This window comes from Macrobrachium nipponense, chromosome 33 (genome assembly GCF_015104395.2).
Source record: "Macrobrachium nipponense isolate FS-2020 chromosome 33, ASM1510439v2, whole genome shotgun sequence".
Lineage (NCBI taxonomy): Eukaryota > Metazoa > Arthropoda > Malacostraca > Decapoda > Palaemonidae > Macrobrachium > Macrobrachium nipponense.
In genome coordinates, this window is record NC_087219.1 from 108,534 (window position 1) to 119,314 (window position 10,781).

General features: G+C 37.6%; 1 protein-coding gene across 1 annotated transcript in view; it reads left to right on the plus strand.

The window, feature by feature from the left end:
• LOC135202635 (ionotropic receptor 21a-like) overlaps nucleotides 1-9,721 on the plus strand; it is a 30,739-nt gene extending 21,018 nt beyond the window's left edge. The window contains exons 4-6 of the mRNA XM_064232130.1: nucleotides 5,090-5,265; nucleotides 7,208-7,382; nucleotides 9,461-9,721. Of these exons, the coding sequence (XP_064088200.1) occupies nucleotides 5,090-5,265; nucleotides 7,208-7,382; nucleotides 9,461-9,586 (477 nt within the window). The 3' untranslated portion in view covers nucleotides 9,587-9,721. The remainder of the gene's footprint in view (nucleotides 1-5,089; nucleotides 5,266-7,207; nucleotides 7,383-9,460) is intronic.
• Nucleotides 9,722-10,781: the final 1,060 nt, after the last annotated feature.

Here is a 10,781-nt window from a genome sequence, read left to right on the forward strand (position 1 = left end):
GCCCCATCAACACCTGAACTGTTACAGCTTCGAACTAATATTCTGGGTGAAACGGAATATCAAATAACTTACCAATATGGATAAAGAACAGTTAAAACTCCTTAAAACTTTATATGGGGATGCACAAGGTGTTGGTAGTTTCAGCAGGGTAGACCCTTTATTCAGAGTAGCGAAAAATCTGGATAACAAAATTACTCGAGAAAATGTTAAAGAATTCTTACGCCAGCAAAAGTCTTACACACTTCGTAAAATCGGAAGAAAAAAATTCCCGAGAAGCAAAATCATGTCATCCAAGCCTCGAGTGATAGCGAGTACCGATTTAGCTGATATGTCAAAGTTAGCTCGGTACAATAAGGGGTTTAAATATTTGCTGATATTTATTGAAGTCTTTTCCAGATACCTTCAAATTATTTCATTGAAAAAGAAGGATGGTGTCACTATGCGTCGTGCTTTAAAGAAGATTATCGAATCTAGAGAATTTTCGGGAGTTTCACGTTTGAATAGTGATGACGGCAGGGAATATTATAACAAACACGTCAGAGAATATCTAGAGGGTAAAAATATAAAATTATATAGCGTTTACTCAAGTAAGATAAAATCATCTATAGCTGAAAGAGTAATAAGGACTATTAAGAGGAGGATATACAGATATCTCACGCATAAGATCACCTTAAAATACATTAATGTCTTGCGTGACATTGTTCAGAGTTATAACAATACCCCACATAAAAGTTTGGGAAAGGAACGCACCTCTCAACAAGTTCACTCATTAACTGCTAGAGAGGACATTAAACGTCAATTCTCGAGTATGTATAAAAATGCTGTTCTCGTTAATCCACCCACCAGATCAATCTTGAATGTTGGAGACGTTGTAAGTATAGCGGATGAGCATTGGAACGCAGTTGTTAGAAGGGGATATACTATTCAAAATACTCTGAAAATTTTCAAAATCTGAAAAGTGGATACATCGCAAAATCCTGTCATATACTTCTTGGAAGATTTATCCAAAAAAGAAAATGGAGCGTGCGTGGGTACCTTATTAACATGTTGGGAAAATGATACAGCTTGTTTAATTGTGTGATTAACCCTTTACGTGACACAACTTGTTTAATAACGAGATTGAGATAACAGTTCGAAAGTGGGTCAGGCTTTAGTGTGATTCATAGCTTCCGGTGGGAGTTTTGGACGGTGGTATGATACAACTTGTTTAATCAGTTATTGTGATAAAGGGGAGCATCTTTAATGGCTCATAGTGTCAAGGGGGTGGGGAAGTTCGATTGTGGGATTTGGTGGCTCATTAACTCTTGAACCATTGGAATATTAAAATGCACACTCTTGCCATGGCTTCGTCAACCTCCTTGTGCAAGTTAGTTTTAGGGAACTTGTCTGAAATGCTTGTTTAGTAGTGGCCACTAATTGTGTTACATGCAGGAATTACAGTGTGGTTGAAGACGTCGTTCGAAGTTATCCATACGCTGAGATTGCAGGCTTTTGATATTCTCGAGCTGGTGCAACATACGCCTGTCTTCGCGATCGCGGTGTTGAAAGGTCTGCCATTGTGAAAAGGCCCAAAAATATTACCTCTTGGGAATGTGACGATGAAGTAGATCTCCCCACTGTAGCTACTTTATTAACCCAATATGGTATCGGAGCCCCTGTTGAAGATAATGAATACGCCCGAAAGAGTGTAGCATATTCCAAAGAAGAGGACCATGCTGACCGTTTGAGCAGGAATACCAAGCAGATGAGGTTCAACCACTTATTTTCTTTGGTGAAGAAATTGAAGGAAGAATTATTTAAATCATCGTATGACTATGTTAAATATGTTATCTTCCCGCCGGTATCGGACAAAGTAGATGAGTTAACATGACATGGTTGAATCAAAATTTGCCTGTGTTCCTACAATCAGTGATGAAATGAAAAAAAATGGTAAAATCACTTGCGTCGTCATCATGAAAAAGAATTTATTCCTGCTAGATGAAAGATGTGTGGAAGATTTATATATGAAGAACTTGTTATCAAGATTTAAAAGCTTAGATGTATTAGATGAATTATCTTTCACACTCGATCGGGAAACTGGGGAGGATGTGTGTGGTATATACTAGCAATGTGTCTCAATGAAGTATTATTTTCATAAAACAAATGTACATCATGTCCGTGTATTCTTTTGTACACCTTTTCCAGTGTATTCTTGTATGACTTTGTATGGAATATTAATTCATGTATACCCTTCCCCATGCATTTCTGTATGACATTTGTTACAAACATAATAACAATTCTGTATGTAATCTGATTTTCCATTTAACCTCTTCATGTATGGAATATTATGCATCTGTATACACATATCATAAATGATTAAGACTGAAATGGGTTTTGTTAAGTTAATTTTCAGTGTACCCTATTGAAAAAAAATTTGCGTTTGGGAGTGAATTCGGGGGACATGTTGGAACCTGTGATTTCAAGTTTTAAGATGTCATCAGGGGCTAGTGGAAGGAATTGGGGGTGAGGGTTGAAGCCTTTGGATTTTACATCGTATAGTTTTGTGATGTCATCGGGGTTGTGTTTGAAATCTGGGATCGTCACCCATAGACTTTCGTGACGTTATTGGATGTTTTTGAGAGAAATCTGGGTCAGGGTTGAAACCTGGGATTTTACGTCCATAGGCTTTCGTGACGTCATAAGGAGTTTTTGAGGGAATCGGGGGGTGGGTGGGCAGTCAGGGTTGAAATCAGGGTTTTAACCTTTGTAGAGTATGAAGAAATTTGTGGGGGGAGGGGGGTCAGGGTTGAAATCAGGGATTCAACCCTCGTAGAGTATGAGGAAATTTGTGGGGGGAGGGGGGGTTCAGGGTTGAAATCAGGGGTTTAACCTTCGTAGAATATGAGGAAATTTGTGGGGGGAGGGGGAGTTTCAGGGTTGAAATCAGGGTTTTTATCTCCGTAGAGTTTTGCGCTGCGCCGACACGACTGTGGGAAACCTGTGAAATTTCACATCTATTTGTTATATTCACACCTTTATGGTCAATGTTCACACCTAAAGGTGTAAAAAGTAATTACCAGCTCATTACTAGGTGTGAAAAGTAATTGCCAGCTCATTAAAAGGTGTGAAAGGTAATTAAGACCTCATTAAAAGGTGTGAAATTTCACACCTGGGTGCTAATCCCCTGGTAGAAAAATCGCCTATCTGGGGATTAGCACCTAGGTGATTAGGGACAATGGGGTTTTTTCCCCTACTGAGGTAGGCTGGGCTTTGCAGGAGTTTCTCTCTCTCTCTCTCTCTCTCTCTCTCTCTCTCTCTCTCTCTCTCTCTATCTCTCTATCATATATATATAATTATAATTATATATATATAATATATATATATATCCTAATATAATATATATATATATCAACTATATGTATATGTATATATATATATATATATATATATATATATATATATATATATATATATATATATAGGCTGGGCTTTGCAGGAGTTTCTCTCTCTCTCTCTCTCTCTCTCTCTCTCTCTCTCTCTCTCTTTGTCTATATATATATATATATATATATATATATATATATATATATATGTATATATATATATATATATATATATATACTATATATATATATATACATATATATATATATATTATATAATATATATATATATATTAATATATATATATGAATAATTATCACATCACCGTGATTCATATAAATCATTCAAGCTACAAATATCCTTTAATATGTAATTCGCTCTACCTAGGAATTGATATATTTTCCTATGTGTACTGAAGGGGAATCAGGGCGGACAGTGACGTTGGCCAATTCGGCAACGTCATGTCCGTCCTGATTTCGTTCTCGTCAGCTGGACGGTGGTTCGATCCATGAGGGGACGAAATTATTATCAACTAGAAATTCCCCTTCGGTACATATATGAAATATATCAATTCCGAGTTAGAGCGAATTAGATATTAAAGGACATTTGTAGCTCGAATGATATATACTATATATATATATATATATATATATATATATATATATATATATATATATATATAGAGAGAGAGAGAGAGAGAGAGAGAGAGAGAGAGAGAGAGAGAGCACCTCAGTGGCGTGGTTGGTTTGGTCTTAGCCTGCCACCTCGGTGGCCGCGAATTCGATTCTCGGGCATTCCATTGAGGGGTCAGAGATGTGTTTTTCTGTGATAGAAGTTCACTCCTGACGTGGTTCGGAAGTCACGTAAAGCCGCTGGTCCCATTGCTGAATAACCGCTGGTTCCATGCAACGTAAAAATCACCATACAAACAATATCTCTCTCTCTCTCTCCTCTTCTCTCTCTCTCTCTCTCTCATTATATATATATATATCTATATATATATATATATTATTATATATATATATATATATTATAAATCTATATGCGGTTTCCTATGCATAAATCGGAGGGTTGCATGCATGGAGTACAAGGAATATTATAGGTATACTCTGCTCAGTTGACGTCCTCTGCATTACAAACTGGCACTGCGAAATTCAGAGTAAGAAGTTTAAATACACAATGTAAGAGGTTTTTCTTATTATCCAAATTTGTTAACAGCGATATTTTCATGTTATCTAAAAGATACTTTATCAAAAGACTAAACGTCTTATCGCCAGCATCGATGCCAGAATCGTACTGATATATTACGGCAAAGAACGCAGATTGTCGTCATTGCAAGTAACATTTCCTCACGAAAGATGTAAACTTGGATAATTGCTTTTTCGAACGATCAATATCAGATTTGAAGAACCAGAATCAATTACTTTTTTCATTACTAGTTTTGAAGAATCCTTTCTATTCTCTCTTCGTTGATGATAAAATCTGGAGTATTCTATTTTTTTCCTTCCTATTTTAATCAAAATTAGATTATAATCTGTGTTACTTTACAATTTGAAGTAATGAAATCTATCTTGTTTAGTAAATTGAAGATTCAATATAATTTTCTCTTTGTTACTAGCATGGCTAAAGAAGAATGGAAGAATCAATCGTAAACCTTACATAGAATGAAAATTCAACTGTTTCCTTCCTTATTATACTTCATGATTAATTCAGACTTCCTTACTAGATCGACACATTGGACAACCATATGGACAAGGTCATGAAAGGTCGCCATGCATACCTCGAGTCCCAAATTTACATGAGAGACATCATCGCTTCCCAGTACACGAGCAGCCTTGGCTATACCCCTATCCATTTCAGTGAGACGCAGTATCCCACCGCTGGCTACGTTTGGGGTTTCAGGTGAGATGCTATGCTTGCCAACTGGTTGTTATTTATCTTTTTTACTTAAATGCCTTCCTGTGAATCTTATATCTTTCCTAGATGGTGAACCCCAAGGGTTCCAACTTGGGGATAATCCTAAAAGCACAAGCAGAAGCCTGTAAATATCATCTTAGTATAATGAGCGTCATGTCTGTCCGTCCGTCTGTCACTCAATCACGGCCAAACAGCTGGTCCGATGGGCATGAAACTTGGCAGAGTTATAGTAGGGACCCCTAAGATGGTTTATAATGGGGTTTCATCCTCCCCCCCTACCCCACCCCCACCCCTAATGGGCGTTATGTCTCCATCCCATGCAAGGGACGGGTGGAAAACTGTAAACGAAAATGCAAGCAAAACGCTAGCCTGCACAGCGACTCCTGGCGTTAAATCGGACAATCTTACTATAATGGGCTTTCTTTATGTCTGCTAGTAAAGATAATGACTGCACTGCACGAGACATGTATCATATTGTAACTATTCTTACAAATTCCCCTTTGTTCGTCCCTTCATAGGTGACTTATTGTTATATCATATTCTTACAATTTTAGCTTTATTATCCAATACACGCGAGGTCGGGTCCCTCTTCTTACGCATACGAACTGCTTCTGTAGATTTCCCCGATTATCCATCACACTTTCATTTATTCACCACTACGCGGGCTCGGCAGTTGTCTATATTTTTACGGTTATAAAAATCCCTTTTGGGCTCTTTCTAAGACAACGCATTTTATGATATGTTTGGGCCTTAGTGTTTCCATTTCTTCCAAAACTCACCCACACATACACACACACGCATATATATATATGCGTGTGTGTGTGTATGTGTGGGTGAGTTTTGGAAGAAATGGAAACACTAAGGCCCAAACATATCGTAAAATGCGTTGTCTTAGAAAGAGCCCAAAAGGGATTTTTATAACCGTAAAAATATAGACAACTGCCGAGCCCGCGTAGTGGTGAATAAATGAAAGTGTGATGGATAATCGGGGAAATCTACAGAAGCAGTTCGTATGCGTAAGAAGAGGGACCCGACCTCGCGTGTATGGATAATAAAGCTAAAATTGTATAAATTGTACATGTATATATATATATATATATATATATATATATATATATATATATATATATATATATATATATATATATATATATATATATATAGTATATACCCCACCACAGTAACAGGTGCTCAAGTATAAAGAAAAAATTCCTTCCTTGACTGGGGCGAGTGGGCTGCGTATTCCGTCTATCAAACTGGTAGCCCGAGTTTGCTCCCTGCACCTGCCAGTGCGGAATCAGAGGAGTTTATTTCAGGTGATTAGATATTCATTCCTCGACATAAAGTGGTTCGGATCCCACAATAAGCTGTAGGTCCTGTTTCTAAGTGACTAATTGGTTCCTAGCCCCATAAAAAAATCTGATCCTTCGGGCCAGCCCTAGCAGAGCTGTTAATCAGCTCAGTGGGCTGGTTAAACTAAGATATACGTACTTAACTTCGAGTATATTAAATCCTTACTGTTTTTGCAACTCCATATCACGTGCCACAGGAAGACTGACTTTTTCAACATTCTTACAATTTACTGTTATCACAACCCAATCAAGAACGATCTGCCCTGTTGTACTAATGCCTCATTATTCTCCACAGAAGAGATTCCCTATCATTTTGTATTTGTGCAACACAAATTTTCGTTTACTCATTACAGAAGCGTCGGATGTCCTTACAATTTCCTATCACCAGGTATGCCTGACCTATCGCGTACATCAAAAGTGTTGTACAATATTCTAAGGAATTCCTACAATTCCTGGATCAGTACTCAGAGCGGAAGGGGTGTCATTACATTCTCACTACTGTTACAATTCCCACTCTCAGTCCTAGCAAGGTGTTTTATTATTCCATACCCATATCACTTGTTCCTCCACCATAGGAGAGGCGCCATATTCACGGAAGCCCTGACGAGGATGAGGACTCGACTTAACGAAGGGGGTCTTTTTGACTATTGGACGAATGACGTCATCAACACCAAAGCCTGGAAGACCAGGAGAGACATCAAGGAAAAGGGAGGTCAGCTGAAGCTCGACGCTGCTGACTTTCGTGGAGAGGTGTGTCTCTCTTTGCTATGAAAATGATAATAAAAATGCTGGATACAAAAGACCCTGAAAAGGCAGATTATAGGAGGATCCTTTTATCCTGCATATATATAAGAGTACGTTAGTAATGATAGTGACGATGAAGCTCTTTTTTTTTTATCGTCATAGTTATTAAGAAGAGATTATTATTATTAGTAGGGAAAAACTCTCTATCACGAGAGTATATATAATGTTCTAAAGGGTCCACAATAATACAAAGTGTAAAAAGTCCGTGTATAATTTTGAAGACTTTACAGAAAGCTTTCGAACCCTTCCTTGGGTTCATCTTCAGTCCAAATGAACAAAATGTTACGACAAGTACAGAGGTAAATTTAAAAAAACAAGAGTCGTTGAAGATCGTTGACAACGGTCGTTAGCTCGTTAATGGGCCAGGTGAAGAAAGAGGGTAGTTAACAACAACTAGGTGATACCCTCTCCCCTATCAATCCTTCTGGCTGCAATCCTGTTGGATCTTCGTACAGGTTGTTGCAACATTACATGAAGTCCTTCATACAAGGGCGTAGATTGGGCACCGTTATCAGACTCCCCCGGGGCAGTGGTTACCTGGACTGGAAGAGGCAAGGCAGAGGCAGCATCAGGAGAGGGAAAAACAGAGCCTGTCCTACAGTTAAAATCTTTTAAAAACATACTAGAAATATAAAAATTAACAAATGGGTCTTCGTTGACAAAAGACTTGTTTCCTTTGAATGATTCTCCCAAACTTATAGCAGCTCCCTCGACTAGTCGTCTGACATTTACATTGTTACTTTTAAAGATAATTTTAGCCTCGTTCCATTTGGGTCTATGATCATTCCTGAAAGCATGTGCTACTATTGCTCTGTTTTGTGATTGTAGTTCATAAGCTCACTTATGTTCGCCCAAACGTATATCTAGTCCCCGCCCACTTTCATCAAAACCAAAAAGATATTTGTCCCTTCCCTTTAATCCAGAAGTAAATAATATAAGTGGACATATCAACAAAAGTCAGAAGGAAACTAAAATTGCGTTCAAATATGAAAATACAATAAGACGTTCCCTCGTAAAAAACAATAACAATGATAAAAATCCCATAGTCTCAGGCGTTGACAAACTACCGTGTATGGATTGTAATAGTAAATATTTTGGTGAAAGTGGGCGGGGACTAGATATACGTTTGGGCGAACATAAGCGAGCTTATGAACTACAATCACAAAACAGCGCAATAGTAGCACATGCTTTCAGGAATGATCATGGACCCAACTGGAACAAGGCTAAAAATTATTATCTTTAAAAGTAACAATGTAAATGTCAGACGACTAGTCGAGGGAGCTGCTATAAGTTTGGGAGAATCGTTCAAAGGAAACAAGTCTTTTGTCAACGAAGACCCATTTGTTAATTTTTATATTCTAGTACGTTTTTTAAAGATTTTAACTGTAGGACAGGCTCTGTTTTTCCCTCTCCTGATGCTGCCTCTGCCTTGCCTCTTCCAGTCCAGGTAACCACTGCCCCGGGGGAGTCTGATAACGGTGCCCAATCTACGCCCTTGTATGAAGGACTTCATGTAATGTTGCAACAACCTGTACGAAGATCCAACAGGATTGCAGCCAGAAGGATTGATAGGGGAGAGGGTATCACCTAGTTGTTGTTAACTACCCTCTTTCTTCACCTGGCCCATTAACGAGCTAACGACCGTTGTCAACGATCTTCAACGACTCTTGTTTTTTTAAATTTACCTCTGTACTTGTAACTTTTTGTTCATTTGGACTGAAGATGAACCCAAGGAAGGGTTCGAAAGCTTTTCTGTAAAGTCTTCAAAATTATACACGGACTTTTACACTTTGTTTTTTTGTGGACCCTTTTAGAACATTATTATTATTATTATTATTATTATTATTATTATTATTATTATTATTATTATTATTATTATTATTATTATTATTATTTTTTTTTTTTTTTTTTTATTATAAAACAATTTCAAGAATCATAGTAATAAACCTCAGTAAAAAGGAATGATAATTTTCACCAAGCTCTGTTTAATCAAAACAGCTTCATTTCATTTATTATTCTTACAGGACACAGTAACCAAGGAAGTCCTAAGTCTGAACCATTTACAAGGATGCTTCTACATCTTGTTCATCGGATATATCGTCGCCCTGTTGACACTGACGTTGGAAATCTGCATAGGACACCTCAACTAAAACTGAGGAATATTCTGCGTAATATGGCCATCATCCACTTATGAACGGATCACAATATTCACACAAGACACATTCCCCACTAGAGTCGGTTTCAAACACGCTCATGTGTATGCATCACCAAAACATCATATCTTCTTCCAAAAAAACCGAAGATTGTGTGGGGCTCAACTCAGTTCTTTCCAAGTGTAACCCAAACCGGCTTGCTAGGACTGAGAGTATTACAAGAATACAATCATCTCCACCCTAATCATGTTATGGAAAAACAGGATAGAATGCCGAGAGTCCTATCCCCAGAACCAGATCCCCCTGGAATCCGTGGCCCAACACTGAAGAATAGTTCCACCCTTGAGCTATCAATCTGATATCTCTCAGGTCCGAACATTATCGGGTAGTTGATGATCCTACCACAATGCCCACTATTTAGCTTTGGATATAAACCCAGTCCTAGCTATGATAACCTTTCCTATTTATCAGGTCCAATAAATATTGGCAAAAGTGGAAAATTCCACAAAAATCAATCCAAAGAAACATACGATGATATATGGGACTCTTGGACTCAAACCAGGGAACAAATTTCTGCGGTTCACGATCCCCCTCACCACGTCTAGGTGGTCCCAAGCCGAGGGGATTTAATCTCTGTTAGATAAACTTCTATAACACGTATACCAGATACAAGTCATACTATCTGACAAGGCCATGCTTTAAACATGATGGACAACACCCTTACGGCAGTGTCCTTTTTTCAAAATCAAAACTAAAAAGACGAGATGTTAAGAGTAGTAGTTACCTCCAGAATTGAACGATTTTCCACATAAAAAAAGTGTTAATCATACAATTTAAGTCAAACACAATAAAGTCTACCGTAAAATTAAAGCTTCATACAATAATGGAACTTAATGTGACTGATGCCTTATTCCCTTAAAATAATGATCTATGTTTATGTGTTTTTGTTGAGTCTTCTCAGATATTTCCCTTTACTGTACTGCTAATTATTATGTTTCATTTCACTAATAAGCTTTCTATCATTTTACACTTCACCGGTTAATAATATCCACAAAGAATATAAAAAAACAAACTTGAAATTCTTTGTTCATGCTAGAGTCCTTGTCCTCCTTTCGTAAGCACTAGTTCACTAAGACGTACGTTCATCTTCTGCTTAGAACTGCACTGATGCTGCTGATGTTTGTATATATGT